The 20,592-nt window shown below is 45.1% G+C and overlaps 3 protein-coding genes across 7 annotated transcripts in view; 2 read left to right on the top strand and 1 right to left on the bottom strand.

Annotated features, from left to right (window-relative positions):
• Positions 1 to 6,115, top strand: part of ABAT (4-aminobutyrate aminotransferase) — a 57,453-nt gene extending 51,338 nt beyond the window's left edge. For both annotated transcript variants that reach the window (XM_040591869.1, XM_040591868.1), the window contains exons 13-16: positions 207 to 374; positions 1,090 to 1,236; positions 2,521 to 2,632; positions 3,938 to 6,115. In XM_040591869.1, coding sequence (XP_040447803.1) covers positions 207 to 374; positions 1,090 to 1,236; positions 2,521 to 2,632; positions 3,938 to 4,059 — 549 coding nt within the window. In that variant the 3' untranslated portion in view covers positions 4,060 to 6,115. The remainder of the gene's footprint in view (positions 1 to 206; positions 375 to 1,089; positions 1,237 to 2,520; positions 2,633 to 3,937) is intronic.
• On the bottom strand, positions 5,214 to 20,563 carry TMEM186 (transmembrane protein 186). Of its 4 annotated transcripts, XM_040591872.1 has the most exons (4): positions 19,485 to 20,563; positions 18,632 to 18,740; positions 7,813 to 8,456; positions 5,214 to 6,346 (listed from the first exon to the last, which is right to left on the bottom strand). In XM_040591872.1, exons 2-4 carry the CDS (start codon positions 18,731 to 18,733, stop codon positions 6,331 to 6,333), a joined length of 762 nt encoding a protein of 253 aa, XP_040447806.1. In that variant the 5' UTR covers positions 18,734 to 18,740; positions 19,485 to 20,563; the 3' UTR covers positions 5,214 to 6,330. The 4 variants fall into 4 exon arrangements, with proteins under 4 accessions (XP_040447806.1, XP_040447804.1, XP_040447805.1 ...); XM_040591870.1 differs by lacking the exon at positions 5,214 to 6,346 and having other exon boundaries at positions 6,808 to 8,456; XM_040591871.1 differs by lacking the exons at positions 5,214 to 6,346; positions 19,485 to 20,563 and having other exon boundaries at positions 6,808 to 8,456; positions 18,632 to 18,953.
• PMM2 (phosphomannomutase 2) lies at positions 9,483 to 18,201 on the top strand. Its single transcript, XM_040591875.1, has 8 exons — positions 9,483 to 9,610; positions 10,008 to 10,119; positions 11,014 to 11,090; positions 12,041 to 12,132; positions 12,835 to 12,934; positions 13,819 to 13,894; positions 15,023 to 15,138; positions 16,988 to 18,201. Exons 1-8 carry the CDS (start codon positions 9,542 to 9,544, stop codon positions 17,087 to 17,089), a joined length of 744 nt encoding a protein of 247 aa, XP_040447809.1. The 5' UTR covers positions 9,483 to 9,541; the 3' UTR covers positions 17,090 to 18,201.
• Positions 20,564 to 20,592: the final 29 nt, after the last annotated feature.

The raw sequence follows: 20,592 nt of genomic DNA, 5'->3' as shown, positions 1-20,592 counted from the left end.
AAACAGCTGAATTTGTAATTGTGAAATCTCAGGCACAGTGAGTGGTGTTGGTACGGGGCTTGAGGAGGGGAGATTTGGAGCGGTGGAGGGTGAGGGAACAGGGATCTTGCATGTAACAGGCTTGTATTTATCTGTTCGCTACGGGAGGTATTTTTGATTCGGAAGTGAGGACTCACATTCCCTGCTCTTCACATCTATCCCCGCAGCATGGCTGTGCGTTCTTGGTGGATGAGGTGCAGACGGGAGGCGGCTGCACAGGAAAATTCTGGGCACATGAACACTGGGGCCTGGATGACCCAGCTGATGTGGTAACGTTCAGTAAGAAGATGATGACAGGAGGATTTTTCCACAAAGAGGAGTTCAGGCCAAACGCTGTAAGATTTTCAATGAAACTTGAACTCTGTGCTAGTTGGTGACACGTTCATGGGTAACCATAATGTCCATGGAAGAGACAGGCCTGCCTTCAGTAACGCAGGCTCAGCTCGATGGAGCTGCTGTTTCACAGATACTTGCTTTGTGCTTGCACAAAAGTTGTTGCTTCTTCACTTTTATTCCAGTTGCTGTCAGCCACAAGGGTCGTGAAGCTGATGGGAGGGACAGAGAACTGGTTTAGCCTGATGAACTAACCCTCAGTACAAAATCCAACCACAAACCAATGTCTTTTTCTCCAGGGCACCTTGGGTATCCTCAGAGCTTGTGTGTCAGCATTATGGATTTTGTCAGCAAGATTTCTTCTCATTAATGACATTTAGATGTAATAAATGGGAAAAAAAATAATTAAGGGGGAGAACCTAAAGCTTGAATGTAAAACCTGTATGGATGATACTTGTCTCCGTGTCATCTCTAGCCATGTTTCAGTGAAATAGCAGAGCAGCAAGACAGATTGCACTACATTTGTAGCATAAAGTAGTTGCCCTTTGTTTCTGAAAAAAAAAGGGGGGGTTATGAGATGAGTGAGATTTTTTTCATACACCAGATGAGATTTTTCATACAGCAGATATTTGCGCTACCAGTTTGATGACTTGCTTTTCTTTATGGTAGTGATTTGCCTGTTGACATGTTCCACAACTCTTTCCACCCTTTCCCAAGCCCTATCGAATTTTTAACACCTGGCTTGGAGATCCATCCAAGAACCTCATGCTTGCTGAAGTCATTAAGGTTATCAAGAGAGAAGACCTTCTAAACAATGCAACCCACGCCGGGAAAGCTCTGCTGACTGGGCTGCTGGATTTACAGGTAAGCACCTGGAAGGAGGGGTTTGCTGGTCGGGTAGGATCTGACCTCATCCAATTTAAACACTTGGGCTGAGGAACTCCAGCTGGGGACCAGACCATAACCGTAACTTGCCAGTTTATACCAGGGGTCCTCAAACTTTTTAAACAGGGGGCCAGCGCGCGGATGAAGTGGCGGGAGGTCATCTGCGGCTGCTTCGTTTCCCCTCCCAAGCCCTAGTGGGGGGTGGTGGGGTGGTGGTGTCTGTAAATACCGGGGGCCGGATTGAGGACCGTGGGGGGTCATATCCAGCCCACGGGCTGTAGTTTGAGGGCCCCTGGTTTAGATACTTCAGTGCAAGCCTGTGTAGCTGTCCCATTTGGAATTGACATAAACTTACTGGCTTAAGAATGCTGGGTTTGTACAGCTTAACCCAAGAGAGTGACCCCCTAAACATCTGAAGATGTGAGCTGCAGCTAGTTATGTTGTTTTGCTGGAAGGCTCTGGCAGCATAAGCAGCTACCATTTCCTTGTCCTGAAAGTTCTTTTTAAAGGAAGGTGCTTTTGTATTTTGTTATGATGCTGTTGGGCTGTCGACACAAGAAAACTGTAGCTCTCCCTCCCTTGACTAATGGAAATTCCTCACAGCTTTAACTGTGGAGCCCTACGTGAGAGGGAAAATCACAGGCATTTAAGGGTACGCTCGCAGCTGCTCACCTCCCAGAAGGGGTCTTGTGCAGGACAAAACCAAATAGTGTCTCTGCTCCCTCCACAGCTTCAAGCTGTAGCAGGCAGAACAGAGACAATTACAATCTTCATACTTTGGAGGGCCAGAGTACAACTAGCACCATCCAAAAAAGGTTATTCTTATACAAGATGAGGACTGCAACTGATAGTAAGTGAAGCAGCTAATACTAGCAAGCACCTTAGCACAGCCTAAGAACGAGCTGGCCTCTAGCCCCATTCCGGATTATTTATGCTCAGGTTTTCTGAAGCGCACATTAGATGCAAGGTGCTCTACACTTGCTTCGGGAGTCTCAAAAAGGGGCGTAAATTGATTCTCGTTTCCTGCTTTGTGAGGAGAGCACCTGCCTGCTGTGGGCTCTGCAGCCCGTGGCTGTTCGGAGCTGTGTCAGGAAGGGGAGCGGGACACAAGTTTATGTGAGAAACGAGCCTGTGCCACAGCTCCGCTCCACCAGGCCGGAGGCGACAGGTCTGCAGGTGGCAGAGCCTGGCAGTGCTGCGCTTGCTGCCGGGTGCCCTCTGCTGCAGCAGCTGCCATGCATACCTGCTCGCCTCTCTTTGCAGGCTCGTTATCCCCATCTCATCAGCAGAGTGAGAGGAAGAGGAACATTCTGTTCGTTTGACACTCCAAATGATGCAACTAGAAACAAGTTGATTACAATAGCCAGAAACAAAGGTAAGAAAGTTTGTGTGTGTGTGTATTAACTTCAAATGCCAAAGGGCACACACGTAATGCTTTCCGTTTTCCTTTTTTGTATGGTGTATGTGCACTACAATAGCAGAGGACAAGAGTGAAATTATGATCAAAGCTGTATTTAGACTTTTCTGGCAACACTTGCGTTTTCAGAGACATCAGACCAGACCATTGCATGGTGTGAACACTGACTTTTCTCTATAGGTCTGACATTACTGAAGAGATCTACGCAGGGCATGAGTTTTTGCAACAACACTTTCCTATTCCTCTGCAGTGAAGTGCACCCAGGCATGGCTTATTTCTAGACACAGCTGAGGAAAATTGGAAGTTAATATAACTGTCACTCAGGAAAACACAGAGCTATGAATTCTATGGGATACCTAATAATGAAATAACGAGTTGCCAAAAACGGGCACAGACCTACAGCTACATCCCTCTCTTACTCCAGAATCCTCACCCAGCTGTAGACAAGCGCAGGTATTGGGAGGGGAGCCTTGTGATCTGAAGCCTACCTAACATTCTTGTTGAATCTAACTGCGTGTAGGCCCTGGGTTTGCTGCTGTTGCTCATACCTCTTGAAAGAAGCAGGCATGATGCTTGTAAACTATTTTGAAACCAAAATTTTACAGTGTAAGAGACACTGATATTTTTTGTTCTTGGAAACTAAGTCAGCAGGGAGAGAAGGCAAGTGGTTTGTTTCATGGTAAACCAAGGCTATGCATAGAGGCAAGGTAAGCTCAGCTCAATGGTATGGATTTTTATTGCCCACAGCTATTTCAAAGAATTAAGTTTTTAAGATTTGGGGGTGAAAAAACCCAACAAAACCATGCATTTAAAGTACTGCAGGAAGAAGTTTGCCAGCACTGAGATATTTTTAACTTTTTGTAATGAAAACCAAAGTAGTTTAAAAACAAAATTGCAAAGAAACCTGCTGTGTCTTGCTCGTTCTGGCGGTGAGGTACTTAACCATCAGGGTATTGCAGCTTTGAAGCCTCAGACGCTGTCCGAGCTCTCCGCTGGACGGAGTCCTTGCACTGCTGCTGGGATTAGTCCCAGCACTCCACCTGTTTTACAGAACAGCCACAGGCACCCCCAGTGTTCCAAGCTGCTGTGAAGCTTGAGGCCCCTTTGCAGCAGTGACTACGTGTAGCATCTTGTGGTTGGCAGTGGCTGGGGGAGCATCTGTTGGGCCTCTGCAGTGAGCTGAACCTTGTCGGGAGGGCTGTGTTTTCTGGGTATTTGGCAAAAATGGAAATGACCAGAGGACCCGTTCTGCTCTTGGTTTAGGTGTGGTGCTGGGAGGCTGTGGCGACAGATCGATTCGTTTCCGTCCAACGCTGATCTTCAAAGATCACCATGCGCACCTCTTCCTGAACATTTTCAGTGACATCTTAGCAAACTTCAAGTAAAAAGCAGTTCCCTCACACAGAACAGCTGATTATGAAATTAGTTTGCATTAATTCATGTCTTCTCTACTTACAAGATAAGTGTAAAGTCATAAACTAAGGTTTGTGTTCTGTCTGTAATCCTGCCCAAGGCAAGCTGCTCCACAGACTGGACCCAGGCAGAGCATTGGTACTGGTCACCAGCAGGTACATGCCGCTGTCCCACACTGTGCATTTGTAGAAGCTGTGGCCCTCCATCTTCTGGCTTGGGTCATATTAACTGCAGAGTCCTCTCTACGTTCATGGCCCTGACTATTTGATATTCTAAATATGACCTGGCAGAGTCTGTTTTCGCAGGTGACCCCAGGTTTACCCCCGTGCCCAGAGGCAGCAAGTATGGCATGACACAGCCACGTGCCGGCCGTGCAGAAAGCGCCATTTTCTAGTGGTAGCTGGAATGAAATTGGTGTTTCGAGGAAAGCTCTGCTTTCCACCACTGCCAAGTACAGTATTTGACAGAGTAATTTCCAGCTTTATTCCCTTGCATACAGACGCCTGCCACAGCAGCGGGATCAGGACGCCATCAGCTACGCTGTGCCCAGCCTTCAGCCTACACGTACCGCTGCAGCGGCACTGACGCGCTCAGCCACACGGGCGGCGCTCTTAAGTGGGACTGAAGAACTTTTTTCCTTATCCTGGATTTTAAAACGTCTGATTTCTCTTACAATCAGAGTTGTACAGAGAAAACTATAACCTGAAGTATGTAATTTGAAAAAGCTTAGAGAATCATGCAAAGCTTGTCACTTCCACCTCTGTCAGCAATCTTGAATGATTTGAGATTATTTTACTGTTTGGCCGTAACACACAATAGCCATTAATTTATCTACTACAAGTTCTGCTTGAGCTGTTTTTTTTAAACTACAGCAGAACTGCTTGATCTTAGCCCTTACTTGACATCAGAGCCACTACAGTGAAGGCCAAGTCCCAACTGCACATTTATAATGCAAAGTAATCCTTTTTTTAATAGTTTATGCTAAGTCCTTGGTATTTCAGATATCTAGAAAGCCCCAGGATCCAAAAAAGTGTCAACAGTCGATGGAATTTGTTTCTCCTCAGAGAACTGTTTTGGATGTCCCTTTACTTAAGGCTGACTTGAACTAGGTCTCGTACCTCTTTTCTCCAGTCTCTTGGCTAGCAAGCATCTGGATTTTGCTTGCCAAGTTTAACTACGTTTGCACCAAAAAGCAGGGACCACAGTGGACGTTACGGTCACCCTATTAGGATCTGACCACAATTTTCAAGTACATAATAAGAGACAGAGCAGTTAAAAGATTTACATGTTTAATACAGTTACCAAAACGTGGAAGTTTCTTAGCTGCTTGGAGAAGTGTTAATTGTGGTTTCCCTATTTAATTTTTTTGAGTGCTGGTTCAGGGAAACTCAAGTACACTCACTTCAGCTAGCTTAAAAGTAAGGGGATTTCTGTAAACCTCTCTGCAGAAACCAGAATCCTGGTACCAGCTGGTCAGAACCTGAGCAGGTTTTTGAACAGCAGTTGTAGAAATCTGGAGGAAAGACTGGTAAATTGGTGTTCAACAAAACCTCACTGTCATTGCTGTCCTCATAAGCATATTATCAGCAAGAAGAAAGTCAAACTGAGAACTGTATTTGACAGCATTTTGGGAATTAGTTTGCTCAACATATCAGTGCAGTAGTTTTAGTAAATGTCTCTAGCGAGTCTTGTACTTTTACAGAAGCAAAGGTCCAGTAATCTGAACTCTTACCACATCTTCACTTTTATTATGAATACTCTAGGTGTTTTTATAATTTTTACTGACACTCAGTAACTGTATACTTGTGTAAAACATGTTGATGAAATCATGTTAGAGAATACATAAAGCACTGCAGCTGAAGCATATAAAGTTAATATTGTTTACAGCATCCTGTGGACAGTGCCAAATAAATGTTTAAACAAATACTTAACTACACTTCATGGTGTAAGTAGTAACTGTACACAGATTCATAACAAATGACATCTCATGTGTAATCAATATTCTTAAATAAAATATTTATAATTGAACTTCTCCAGGGCTTTTCATTTTACACTTAGTACATGCCTAAGTGAATCATTTAAAACATTAAATGAACAGTTAATCAGGGTTAGCAGTGGCAGTTTTACTTACTTGCATCTGCTGATCCACCAAGCGACAGAGGTTTCGATACACGTGAGGAAGAACCAGGGAAAGGAATGCTCCCAAGTTCCTGTGCTGGTGAGGGCCAGTTTATTTGCCAGTTTCAGGTGAGGTAACAGCTAGAAGAGCAGTGTAAGGCATTAACTTGCTTCTGACAATTCCTAAAAAGTTTTATGTGTTGCAAGTGATCAGGTTTGATTCTTTCTCGGGTTTAAATCCTGCTCCTTATTTCTATTGAGGTTTTGGAAAAGGAGAATTTACACTAACACCACATAGTAAGACCACTGTCCTTCATAGACATAGGTGCTGAGGTGATCAACCCTGCAAGTTCAACAGAACACAAAGTACACATATTTTCAGCCTTAATCCAACACAGACTGTAGGTGTCTTTCCTTTTTTTTGTTTCATTTTAGGTAAACCCAGACTGGGGCAGTAGGGAGTAGAAAGGGTATCTGGCAACAGAACTGTTGATGTTCGGATAACACCCAAATGGGTAAACACATCAAGGGATACATATGACTTGTTACCCAGGTTATGTGGTAATCTTCACAGAATACTGCTTAATTCACATAATTCAAGGTAGTTCTGGTAACATTTACAGAAGTTCTTGCAACTCAAGTGTTACAGCATTGACTAAGTGTCATTTATACATACGAAAGAAGCACAAACATGAATAGATGCAAAGAAGGACACGTAGTTCCAAATTGTCAAGATGATCACTAGGATCCAAACGGAACAAGGGATCACAGGCTGTCCCTGTAATTCACAGCACCACAGTTTAGGAGTGTTCTTCCTTGATTCCAGTGGGAAAGCAGATTCTATGAGAGGCTCCTGGAATGCTGTCCCAGTCTTTAACTTACCCTCACAGCCGAATGATGTGTCTTGCAACATGCACCTTTGTTTTGCCTAGTTATGTTCACATCCTGGAAGACCTTGCCAAGAGAGCCCCCCCTTCCCCCTACAGCATTAGATATCGCTCTTCCTAGCTAGCGCAGTATCGTGAATGCACGAGTATGTATGCGTGAGACAAGTTTTAATTTCAAGAGGCTTCCCAGTCAACCTAACATTCACTAAAAAACCCAATGAACTTAAAGTGAAGAAGCTCTGGCAGAGTTACTGCATTTCACTTCAAGAGTTTTTCCTGTTTCAAACCCACCCAAGGGGCAGCTGAAACAGGGTCAGGATCGGTAATTCGGCCACCTCCCACACATTCCAGGCAGGGCAGTTTAGACTCAGAGCTGCTGGCAACAGCGCACTGCACACATCACTATCCGACACCAAGAGATGCTGCCCACACCATAAACCAGTTGCAAAGATATTTAATCTGGGGATTGTTTTTTACCATTGCTACTTCCTACACCAAGTGCACTTACCAGCAGGGTTTGCATAGGAAAATGACAGAAGTATGTTGGTTTGCCAAACTAACTGAACTTTTGCAGAAGAATAAGCACAACATGCAACAAGGAAAATCACTGGAAACTACCTGCTGTATCACTTAAGTTCTCCAAATATCTGAGTAAACTTCTGTCTGTCTACAATCTGGCCAAACTTAATTGTAAAGTATAAAATATCTGTACTATTATACCGTTTGAACTGCAGAAGTAGCTCCCCCTTGCTATCTCCAACTTCATCCAAAGTCATCACTGTCTCTATGGGACAGTAAATGTCATTCCGCCTTCCCCAAAATGTCAAGTGGGCCACTCTGACAGTATGGCCAGTTTCATTTAAGTAGATCAATCCAATAATTCGTCTGAAAAAGTAGCTCATACCATACAACATTGCACCAGCAAAGAATGCAATGCCAGTTGTATATAAGAGGATATTCAGAGAAACCTGGTCTTGCAGATAGAGGTAGCAGATGGGAGGCAGAGTGACCATGGTGGTGGCAGTCTGCAACAGCTTCAGTCTGGACAGCACCTTGCAGTATTTAATCCATGGAAACCTGTAGACCAGCTTGAACTCTTCTGCCTTCTTATCCATAGCCTTTTGTTGGACCGTGGCAGCGGGGGCCAAGTGGTACAGACGCACAGGTGGCTCTCGCTGTCTCCCCAGGTAATTACTAACACCATGAAATTGCTGTTTTTGCGAGTGCAAACACTCCCATGTACCAAAAAGCCAGGGTGGGCGAGCACCTTCCTTCCTCCATGACCTTGTCCAGAGCTTGTTTTGTAGACATCTCCCAAACAACGGTGCCATGCAGACTTCTGTCCTAATGCTGCAGAGCCTAGCCTGTAAAGGAATATTCCCACAGGTCATCACTTGAGTCTTCTTTATAACTGAATAATTTAGCTCAGAATCTGTTCCTTCGGCACCTAATGACAGTAAGCATAAGCCCCAGGTCACTGTAACCTTGTATTTGAAAACTAGCATTATGTCAGGAAACTGCTGCTCACACTTGCATGGCTCCCTGCAGCTGAAGAGGGAAAACACTTTTGGCAATACGGCCGGTACCAAAGTTAGCTTCCCGAAGGCAAGCTTACAGCAACCCCTGCCTCTCTTCTTTTGACCAACACCAAAGTGAAAGCACCAGCACTACGGGTTGCTTCTACACCAAGAGGGTAAGAGAGTCTGGGGCTGCTGGCCAGTGAAATCGGTGAAACGTTAAATAACCACCTAAACAGCAACGTCGGGAACAAAGCGGACTATGCACAGCAAAGAGGCGCAGAGCACGAGCAGCACTGAAACAGGGACCGCGCGTTAGGGACCTGCACAAGAGACGAAAGGGACCTCCTGCGCTGCCGAGCCGGCCTGTGCGGGGAGGCGCCACGGGGCCGACCGCCACGGTGACGGGCGCGGGGCAGGGGCCGCCATCACTCGAGGGCCCGGGCCGCGGGGGCCACAGCAGGCGGGCGGCCCAGCGCGGCGGGTAGAGACGCTGATGCCCCGGTGCCCGCCTAGCCGGCCCCCGGCCCGCCCCTGGCCCCGGTTCCCCCCGCATCCCTCCGGCCGGTCCCCAGCCCCGGGCCCCCCCCCGCCTCCCCCCGGCCCGTCCGCCCGCGCCCACTCCTGAGGCGCCGCGCGCCGCCCTCCCTCAGTTCCCCTGAGACGGCCGCGGCCCAGCCGCGCTGCCGGCGCCTCACGGGCGGCCCCGCTCCGCTCCGCTGCGCCCGCCCGGGGAAGGGCCGCAGGGCCGGTCGCAGGTCCCCCGGCAGCAGAGACCCCCGAGCAGCCGCCCGCCCCGCTTACCGCCGCCATAGCCGCGCCGCCGCGTTCCCCCGTCGCGTTCCCCCGCCGCGCGGCAGGGCGGGAGGGGGCGGCACCCCCTGTTTCCCGGCGGCCCCCGCGGTCCCGCTCCCGCCGCCCGGCCGGGCGCAATGGCGCCGTCGCAGCCCGCTGCGCTCTGCCTCTTCGACGTGGACGGCACCCTCACGGCCCCGCGCCAGGCGAGTCCCGTGGGGCCGGGGCGCTGTGGCGCGGCGCGGTGCCGGGCCCCGCCGGGGGTGTTGGGGCGCGCAAGCCCGTGGGCGCCGGCCGGGCGCGGGGCGGTGATGGGCCGTGGGCGCTGAGGGGCCGGGGGAGAGTGGGCCGCTGAGGGGTCGGGGGAGGGGGGCGCTGAGGGCCGCGGCCCCCTGGCAGCACGGAGCAGGGGACGCGGCCGCCCCGGGCCCTGCTGCGGGACTGGCCGGCTGGCTTCGCCGCTTAAGGCAAAAAACCCCGAAATCCTCCCTTTTTCTTAAGGTTCCGCACGGCATTCCTGGGGTTTAATAATTCTTGCGCAGTGGAGGTGTTGGTCTCTTGGTGAGCATGCCGACGAATCTAATTAATTTATTCTGAACCTAGAAAATCACGGCGGAGATGGCGGCGTTTCTGCAGGAGCTGCGCCAGAAGGTGAAGGTCGGCGTGGTGGGCGGCTCGGATTTTGAAAAGCTGAAGGAGCAGCTGGGCGACGATGGTAAGGGCTGCCAGGGGCAACCCCTCGTGCCCAGTTGCTCACAAGGAAGTTGCGAAGGTTAAGTGTAGGTTAAACCCGATCTCTTTTCCTCCTTCCTGCCTTTTAACTTTTTTCCTGGTGGTGCTGCATTGTGCTCTGCCTGTGACAGCTGCTCACAAACGGCAGCCAGGTTTGCGTGTTAGTGGCACCCCGATGTGTTGACGGTGAAACCCAGCTCGGTACTGTACTGTAGCAGGGTGTTTCAGCGTTGCTGTTCCTGGCATTACGTAGATGACATACGCCTGTGCAGGCTGCTCAGCTGGCTGTGGGGTTAGGATGCAGAGATGGACTCTTGCTCTAGTCCTTTGGGAGACATTTCCTTTCCTATCTCAGAGACTTATCTTCAGTGGTCTTTACTTCATTGATGCCACTGATAGCTGCCTGTTGTGCCCAGATAGCTCAGAATTTGCTTGGCTTACAAGTGGTCTCCAGTAAGCAGTATCATCCTGCATTGTAGTGAGATTCTCACAATCCTCCAACATCTATTATAGGTTAGTAACATAGAGAAAACAAACCTGAAATGGTTGTATTTGATGTGCTCTCTAGCCCAGCTGCATTCCAGGCTTCTGTAATATTTGAGGTCACTTCCCCACATTTAATGCAGAGAGGCATATTTGCAGGAGAGAAGGAGCCTTTAAGCAGAAATACAGGTAACAACTGAAAGGCTTCACATAATCTGAGATGTGTGTTAATCTTGGAAGAGAAATAAGAGCAGCTTTGATCTTGTGCTCAATGTTGTGCTGCTGAATCTTTCATGCTTTATGGTCTAATGTTTCACCTGTTTAATGTGTAAGACAATTCTGCATTAAACGTACAGGGGAAATCGTAAGTTATGGTCTTTTTGTTTGGTTGTAGTGGTTGAAAAATTTGACTACGTTTTTCCAGAAAATGGTCTTGTAGCATACAAAGATGGGAAATTCCTGAGCAAGCAGGTAAGTGTGAAATTTCCAGTAACACAAAAGAGAAATTACCTACAAAAGTTTTTGCTTTGTTGCTCCGGTGCAGTCTTCTGTAATCACCCTTCTAACTAAGGCCAGAATTGCTGCTATTTTCATGTGTTCCTTCTGTAACAGATCACTCATTTGGTGCTCTGATTCATGCAATGACCATCTGCACCTTAAACTTTATTCTTTGGGGTATTCTCCGAACCAAAAGCTATTCAAGTCTGGAGTGTTTGACTGAATAAGAACAGTGAAAATCCTGGAACAGCCTTTCCCTCAGCTTATGCATAGGAAATGGGGCCAAGCCCACTGCTCCTGGAGGTCCTATGGAATATGGCATTTTATAGCTGATGTCTGCTGGCCTTTGGGTTCAGAAAGTTTCTTCTAGATTCCTTGTAGCTGCTTTTTAGCTATTAATTCAGAGTGCACATTGTGATATGTTGCATAAGGTAGAAGGTAAATACTCTAAATCAATATAAAAGTACATCTGATTCTAGATGCCCTAATCACCTTCATTGGTTCAACATAGTAATGGAGATTAAAAATTTAAAAGAGATCCTGGCTGAAATTGAGCAGTGGTTGCCAATTTACTGCAGTAACCATCTCCCATTTCTTCACACTTGGCTACAGTAGATATTAACTGCAACTTTTTGTTTAGGCCACACTGTTTCCTCCTAAAGCAGGTACCAGTAGGGAGCATATTAAATCAGATTTTGTTTTATGGTTTAAAAAAAAAGTAAACAGTAAGAAAAATGCGTGCCTCTCATTATTACCAAAACATTGTTATTACCATGTGTGCATGGACTGAGGGTTGCTTATTGAAGGAATGTTTCTCTGTGGCATTAACCACGCATGATTATCCAATGTCTGTGTTTTCCATGTGACTTGGTTTTAGAATATCAAATTCTGAACCCTTGGTTGAATGGTGTTTATTTTGTTAGAACATTCAGGGTTACCTGGGCGAGGACATACTTCAAGATCTGATCAACTACTGCCTGAGTTATATTGCGAAGATTAAACTGCCAAAGAAAAGGTATATGCACACATGCATCTCGGTGTCACCATGATCTCCATGTTGCAGTGTTGAGCGTCAATATGTAAAGCAGGCTGCTCAGCAAAAAATGAGTAACTTGTGTTTTAGGAACACTGTGTACGTGAAACAGAGCTCAATCCATGCATACAAAGACAAGCTCGCAGCTGGAGCACAGGATTTAAATAAAAATGCAGAATCAGTATTTCAAGAGGGAAAGAAGTTCAGGTTTGAAGTAGGAGTATTTCCTGGACATGGTTGGAATTCAGCAGCATGTTTTCCAGAGATTAGAAGCATGCAGTAAGATCAGTTCTATGTGATATGTGAGGGTGCAGCTGCTCAAGACATTTAATACACACCGTATGTGAGGCTAGCCAGAAACACTGCCAAGATTGCTCTGAATTTTGCCCCTTCACCCCAAAGCTGACAGACTGGCCTGTCAGGGTCTTGAGAACCGGGTTCACAGGATGTTCCAATCATACTTCTAAAAGTCATTAAGGATGATGTTGAGGTTGCCAGATTCAAATAAAAGTCCCAAAGCCTCCTTGATGCCAGAGGTTCCTACATGTTTGGTATTTTATGCATACAATGAGAGGCTGAAGGAGACATCTGATTCCCATTGTCTTCGGAATGAAACAAAATCTTATTGTGATACTCATTGTGATATTTTGAGCAATTTTTCATCTATTGTCAATTCTTTTTCAGGGGCACTTTTATCGAGTTCCGCAACGGGATGTTAAATGTGTCCCCCATTGGAAGAAGCTGCAGCCAGGAAGAACGAATTGAGTTCTATGAACTTGATAAAGTGAGTTACAGCTCTTAAAAAAATACTCAGCTGTTCTGGCAGAGGCAGTTAGGGCCAGGTTATGATTTTGAAAAAGCTTTTGTACTTTCTGCAATTTTTTTCATTGTAATCCTTTCCATGTGGTTTAACTAACTTCTTCCTTGGACTTCAGGAAATACACAATAGGGGTTTTGTTGCAATAGTTGACAGTGATTACTTGCAGAAGGCATGGGTTTGGCTCATGTTTCTTTTAACCCTGTATCCAACCTCTGCACACAGTGTTCCTGAAAAACCCTGTCACAGATAGAACCATACTTCCTTGGAGTGCTCTATAGCATACCAGTCTACATCCATTTAAATCAATAAAACTGCTGAGCCACAGGATCCGTTCCCTGCTACACCGTAACAACTGTTTCTGATCTGATACAAAAACTGAAATCTGATTCCTCAAAAGCAGTCTGCCTGTGACTGGATTAAGGGATGCTGAAAGCTATCTGAGCCTGAGGTGTTCTGACATTACCTTTCTTGCAGCGTATGGCATCAGATTGGTACCAGTTTTGAGACTCTCCCTATGCCTCAGTCTCCTTATTTGTAAAACTGAATTTTACTGGGAGTCAAAGCATACTGTCTTAGTGTTCTGAAATTTTCAGATAGAAAATCACTGCATGCATAGAAAATCACCGCATGCATGTGAAGTTTTCTCTCATTTTTTACAAGTTGCTAACATTAAAGTGGCAATACTCCCAGCATGCTTTCAGTGATAATAAAATGTAACTGTATCACACTAGTTTGGGTACTCAGACCTTTGGATATTTTTGGGGTGGTTTTTGGGTTATCTTTTTATTGATGACTTTTAGCACAGCATGTAACTGATGTTTGGTTTTGTTTCTTCTTTTTTTTAACAGAAAGAAGGTATAAGAGAGAAATTTGTAGCTGATCTACGAAGAGAATTTGCAGGGAAAGGCCTCACATTTTCTATAGGTACCACATTAGAAGAATGTAATTTAAAACATCATTTGATTTAAATTTCACTTAAGTCATAGCCTCTTATGGCTATGACATTCCCTATCTCGTTTGTGTGACAGTTACCTATCTGGGGGTGGTTGCAGGCATTACGTGTAAGACTAAGCCTCTTTTTCCTCTTAGGCTTTCATTTGATATATTTTAATTGAAATCCATCAACAAAGAGAACTTCATTGCTTGTCATCAGTTCATTGTCTTTTAATGTCAGTTGTGTGACTGATTCTGCTCATTTTGAAACATTACATGCTTCTGATTGGATTTATTTCTGCAAATCAGTTTTGATCAGAAATACTGTATCAGTACTGTTCCAGTAGCCCTTGGTTCTTAGTTCTGCAGCTGCATTGTGTGGGAGGAAGGAAAAAAATCCAAAAGCAAGCGCAAGCTTAAAGAGAAAAGTGGTAATAAGGGGGAATTAATTTTAAATTATTTTTTTCTTTTTTTCCTCTCTCCCTCAACATATTACCACGTTCTTGCCTCTTACTGTTTTTTAGAATTATTAAAAAAAAATATATATGGTTACCATTAGTGCTGTGGTATTGAAACAGTAAGGCAGAAATCAACTGCAATATAGCTTTCCTAAAGTATGTTGTAAATACCTTTGTGACACCCGCTTCGACCGGCAATGACACTGTTATGTCTTGGTAAAGTCCAAGGATTTGGGACTGAACAGTTAGTGTCCTGTTAGGCTGTGTTAGCACGGCTGATTTCTTCCTGTTTCTGTTCTGAAAGCTTTAGATTTGCCTAAGACTTCATGGCTGTACATGTACATGTACCAGTGGCTCTGTTCATTCGTGTAGTTTCTTTCTAAAAGTAAAAAGATTAAAGGTAGTTTTTTAAAAAAGGTTCAGTTTGAGAAAATGCTAAGACATTTGTATTTGTTTAATGGGTAAATAATAATCTGTAAGTCACAAGTGTAGTAAGTGATACCCTATAGAACACTCTTTGTACTTGTAAGACTTAACTCCGGGGTCTTACGTTTCTGTGACTTCTGCAAAGCTCCCTCTAATAAAACCCTCTCACTTATGCTCCCCTCAGAAATGTGTTCTTATCCTAAACCAAGGTTTCCTTGGTTCCTGTCTATCCTAGGAGGCCAGATAAGCTTCGATGTGTTCCCAGATGGCTGGGATAAGAGGTACTGCTTAGGAATCGTTGCCAATGATGGATTCAAGACTATTTATTTCTTTGGAGATAAGACTATGCCAGTGAGTATATTATTTTGTATATACATTTTAGAGCTGCTGTTTTAAACCACAGACACTGTAGGTTCTAACCAATTGCCTTACGCCTGACAAGAATTGAGGTCAGAATAGAAATCTGTCTGTGTTTAACTGACCGCGCGTTACTGGTCAGCATAGTGCTGGGGGTAGCTGTGAGCATAGATTTTTCTTCTTCTGTTTCCTGAAGTGAACAGTGTTCTGTGTTTTTAAATTGAATTTCTGTAATTATGTTAAAAACCTAGGTGACATGACTATGTAAAACTGATTATCCTGTTTGGTTATTGTAGATTGATGCTGCTTGTTGGCTGGTGTTTATTAAACATATTTATTATCCATTGAATTTAATACTGTTCCTTTGCTAACCACGCTGTCTGTCTCTGCGTTGAGGAACTGAAATTACACGTAATCCCTGTCCCTTGTCATCGGGCAGAGCTAAGTGACTCTGCAGGGTGATTCAGAGGCTTTTGAAAATACCGAGCAGAGACCTGAACAGAGCTATCAAGGGCAACAGAAAGCACAAGGACTTGGATGAAATTAAAGCTGTCTGAACATGGCCAAGGACAGTGTCAGGCAAAGTTTTATAAGAAAAGGCTTAGTTGTGTAAGAACTTAGAGTTTTAGAACTATAATTACAAAGAACTTTGTAGCTTTGTAAACTTAAAAAGGCCAAGTTTTATAAGAAAAAGACAAGCTTTAAATTAAAGGGTTTAATCTCCCTTGACACTGGTTGTAAAAGTAATTACCTGTCCTTTGCACAGAGTTCATGGACAGTTGATTTTAAACCCTGTAATCGGCAGTGCAGCATTTTCATTGTTTTGCAGTAGCAAGAGTTGCTGCTGACTCACTGGCAAGCAGTGTGGCGAACAACGTACCGGCACTGGGTAACTGCTTCCTGTAGTGCACAGAGCCATGGCTGCCGGGCAGCTCTCTCGTGCAGGTGGCAGTGCCTTTGTTCCCTGAGCCAGCTGTGGAAAGATCTTTCATCACTCTTCTGTGATTAGAAACCAGTTACAAAGGTCACAGCAGACCAGTAGCTGACAAGGCCACAACACTAACGCAATAGCGAAGGATCTCAATGATTTAACCAACAGGAAAGGAAACAGAGCTGGAAGAAAGAGGGTAATGCAGAGAAGTTACAAATCACATGTGCTGGTGTAGTGTTCTGTAACAAGCTTTATACCCTATTAACAAGTAAATAATTTTAAAAGGTTGATACTGGGTCACTATACAAAACTAAAACCAGCTAAACTTACACTGAGAGTCCTGCTGTTCCATTACAGATGCTAATATGCAGGTCAGGAAGTTCTTATGCAAGTGTTTGTGGTGGTCAGCAGGAGTTTCAGTACAGGTGTGCCATAAATGCGTTACATGGAATCTCAAGATGGTGGTTTACAGGTTTTTAGCTTTCTGGAAGACTTATTAGACGCGACTGTTATCACAGACTGGTTTGGGTTGGAAGGGACCTTAAAAATCACCCAGTCCCAGCCCCCTGCCACGGGCAGGGACACCTCCCACCAGCCCAGGCGGCTCCCAGCCCCGTCCAGCCTGGCCTTGGACATGCCGGGGATGGGGCACCCACAGCTGCTCTGGGCAGCCTGTGCAGGCGCCTCAGCACCCTCACAGGGAAGAATTTCTTCCTTGTATTGCATCTAATTCTACCCTTGTTCAGTTTAAAGCCACCCCCCAGCCCTTGTCCTATCACCATACCCCTTTGTAAAACATCCCTTCCTTCCATGATTTCCTTTATGCATCCCTTTTCCACTGCAAGACTGTGACTATACATTAAGTTACATAAAATTAAATCCTCTTCCGCTTTTTTCCTCTTCTGTTTTCAGGGAGGGAATGACTACGAAATTTTCACAGACTCCAGAACAGAAGGCCACAGCGTCACATCCCCCCAGGATACAAGAAGAATCTGTGAAGAACTATTTTTTTAGATAAGAGTTTTAGAATTCACACTTGCAGAACGGTTAAGACACCTTAATAACTCAGAACCTCTTCATTCCGTATTGGGTTTTGTAATTGGCCATGAATAGCAAGCGCTTCCAAGGTCAGTCAGTACTGAAGGGAACGTTGCTGACCAGCGCAGCACAGCAGAGCTCCTTAGCACCGTCCTTCCACTGCTGCCATTCACACACGTACCTGGTTTTCTTTTTGGGCTGGTTGTGTGTTTTGGTGGTTGGTGGATTTTTTTTTTTTTTTTGGGGGGGGGGGGGGGGGGGGGTGGCGTTTTTTAATGAGTTTTAAGTCATGAGTAAACTTCCTTAGCTAATTAATTACACTTTGGGGGCTGGGGAACGGATAATCTGCCTATAATTGATTTATGGACTCAAAATTGGCCTGCAAGGCTTTATCCCTAGTTTTTATTTTGAAGCTGCTTTTTAAATGAACATTTTAGAGTTGGTTGGGTTGGGTTTTTTTACAATACTACCTTGTGGTATAAAGACGTGTATTATATGACAGCTGAGATCTTGTTTAAAACTGGAAGATGAGTAAAAAAGACAGGTTTTATTTTTTTCTGGAGGGTGGGAAGATAAAACTGAGCCAGAAGTCCCTGACCTCACCTCTGTTCCAGTGCAGGGTCAGAAGGTCCATCAAGTTTACCGCCACCAGGAAGGCTGGACCAACTGGTGCTAGTTACCTCCTCAGTATGGTTGTGGTGCCAATGCAGTACAGTCCATGGTACCTATGCTTCTTGCGGACTGTTTTTAAATCTAAAACCCAAATAATCTACAAAAATTAAAGACAACTTGAGCAGAGTAGCAAAATGTATTTCTGTCACTTACTACATTTCTAATTTTCTTGGTAAGACATTAAGGGTAGATGAGATTTTAGTACTAAGAAAAATTACCTAAACTATGTTTCTATTAAAATCAAGCTGAAGCATGACAATCAGTGTAACTGTTATTATAACTATTCTCATCTTGCCTTAGGAAAGTAATCTTGTGTGTGAACGGTTTAATCAGTAAAGGAGAACAAAATCTCATTTTATCATGAAAAATTACTGTTGCAGTTTGTCATTTTGGCAAATAAAACACATAAAGCAGAACCTGTTGTATGCTGCCTGTCTGTACAAAGAAACGTTTGACTTGACTCTTAGCAATTCCAAGTGTATCATACACAGCAGAACAGTAAAAAAGGAGAGAATACAATCTATGTACAAACCACAATCCCCAAGAGGGCTTACAAAAAGGAGGGATGCCTTCACACATCAGAACTACCTGGTCTTCTAACACCCTTCCCATGTGTCAGCCTCAGCCGGGGCAAGGGGAGCAGACCCTGGACCAGCACCAGCTGCAGCGCAGGGAGGCTCTGCAGACGGCTGGGTTGCTGCTCTGCGCAGCCACCTGTGCCGGAGCTGGTCGGAGCTACCGTGGCTGCTCCCTGTATTTGCAGGAAGCTGCTATGCAAAGCATCCTGTGCAGGACCAAACCCAGAGCTGTTTTCAGCCCCAGGCGCAGGCAGCTGCAGGCACGTACCTGAGGCTCGGATCCGAAAGGCTTGCTCTGCACTTGCACAGCCACTGCCAGTAGCCAAGGTTTGTCTTCCGCCTGTCCTGCCAGCAGATGAGAGGCAAGCATTCTGTCTCTGAGGGGAAGGAAAAACAAAACAAATGGAAGCACCCCACGACGCCCAGTCCCTTGCTCCCGGCCTTACTTTCTCTAGCGTGAGTTTAACTGAACAGGGCACGTTCAGCCTGCAGCAGCCCCGGCTTGGCTGTTCCCTGAGGCCTGGCTAAAGCCTTGCGGTGACATTTCTGAATAGTCCTGGGAGCCCCTTCTGATATGTTCTGCCCTCCTCCCGCCTCCCCCAGGTTTCAGCTGCAATGACCAGGCTATACCTCCCTGCTGTACGTTAATACAAAGAATATTAAATATTATATAATGAAAATAAATGTATTTATAGAAGTAGTAGCATGTATTATACAGTAACCTATTAAACAGCCAGAAAACTTGCTCAATTACTCCCTAATCATTCTGGAAATGCTAGTCAGTTGATACTACAATGCTTTTTAAAACACTTTTAAATATCATCATACAGGTGTGCATATGCAGGCACCTGCATTCTCCTCTGACTTCAATGCTCATCATCTTCAACATCACCTACACAGATAGCAGCCTGAAGACTTACGTTAAAGCATTATAATGGTCACATTTATTGCAAAGGAAGCAGCGTGTGAAATTCCAACAATCTGGATAGTGTTAAATCCACCACTACTAAGTCCTACAGTTAGTAAAACACAAAACTTCACTACAGGCTGGTCGTTACTGAACACTACAGCATAATACGGGTGCAGCTAAGGTAGAACAAGCCATCAGAGTAGTTACTAACCTCCACAGAGCTGTGCTCGACCCAGGTCAGACATCAAACAGACCATCTGCTGCAAACAGGCAAAGGAAGTTACACTGTTTCACACAACTAACAGAAGAGTATCACGCCACGTTTTTTTATTTTTTTTTTTATTATTATTTGCAAAGTCAATAAAAATCCACTGTTAGAAACACAATAGAGAAAAATGCTTCATTTGAAAAAGAGATGTGGAAGGCAAAGAGGAACAGAACTAATTTAGTTGCACTACAACTACACGAAATCTTGCAGGCAGAGAAGAGTCTGGGCAAGGGTGACCATATCATATCCTACCAAGCAAGTTTTCCAGGGAAACATCTGCAGAATCTACTTCACCAAGACAGCTGAGCCTGTTAAGTAACTCACACAGCATCTTACAGACGGTCATCTGAACAGCACGTAACTTGCTTTTCAGGAGTACAGTTATCCTGCCTGCCCAGTGGAATACCATGGCAGACATTCAACTACATGCAGCCAAGAAGGTCATCTTCAGCTTTGTCTAAATTCACACACAGTCAGAGGCTGCGAAGCATCCACTGCTCTACAGCTTTCTACCACTTACCTTGAAGCAATTTTTTGGGGTTAGTTTTGTTTGTCTGTTGTTGGTTTTTTAATACTGGCCTCTAAAATCTGTTGCTAATCACCCATCAAGGCACATAAGTAAATTCACAAACAATGCAGGCATTAAAACTACAATATTCCACACATATGCAGATGTGCCATTTGCAAATGGTGCACCTGAAGGGCACCCAGCCATGGTCATTGGAGCGTAACCACCAGATGGAGATTTTCCACCCTGCGGCAGCTGCTCTGTTTGTGAACTTCCTTCCATGAGGCAAACAAATCACAGCAACGAGCACCCCTCCATCTCTCCAGCCAAGGCATTCAGGAACTGTTATTAGCAGTAAGTCTACTCCAGCCCTTACAGACGAGCATCTCAAGGGCCCACAGTGCTCACACACCTCCAGGGCCTCGGATCGTGCCTCTGCTCCAGCAGCCCACGTTAGAAGAGCTCTCCTTCAAACCTCTCCCAATTCCCCTGGGCATCTCCTGGAATCAGTTCACAAGATAAAAGAAAAAACAAACCTCCCCT

The sequence above is a fragment of the Falco naumanni genome, chromosome 4, assembly GCF_017639655.2.
Source record: "Falco naumanni isolate bFalNau1 chromosome 4, bFalNau1.pat, whole genome shotgun sequence".
In the NCBI taxonomy this organism is placed as follows: Eukaryota; Metazoa; Chordata; class Aves; order Falconiformes; family Falconidae; genus Falco; species Falco naumanni.
The sequence above is the reverse complement of the archived record's forward strand: the minus strand, read 5'-3'. Positions and strand labels throughout refer to the sequence as shown.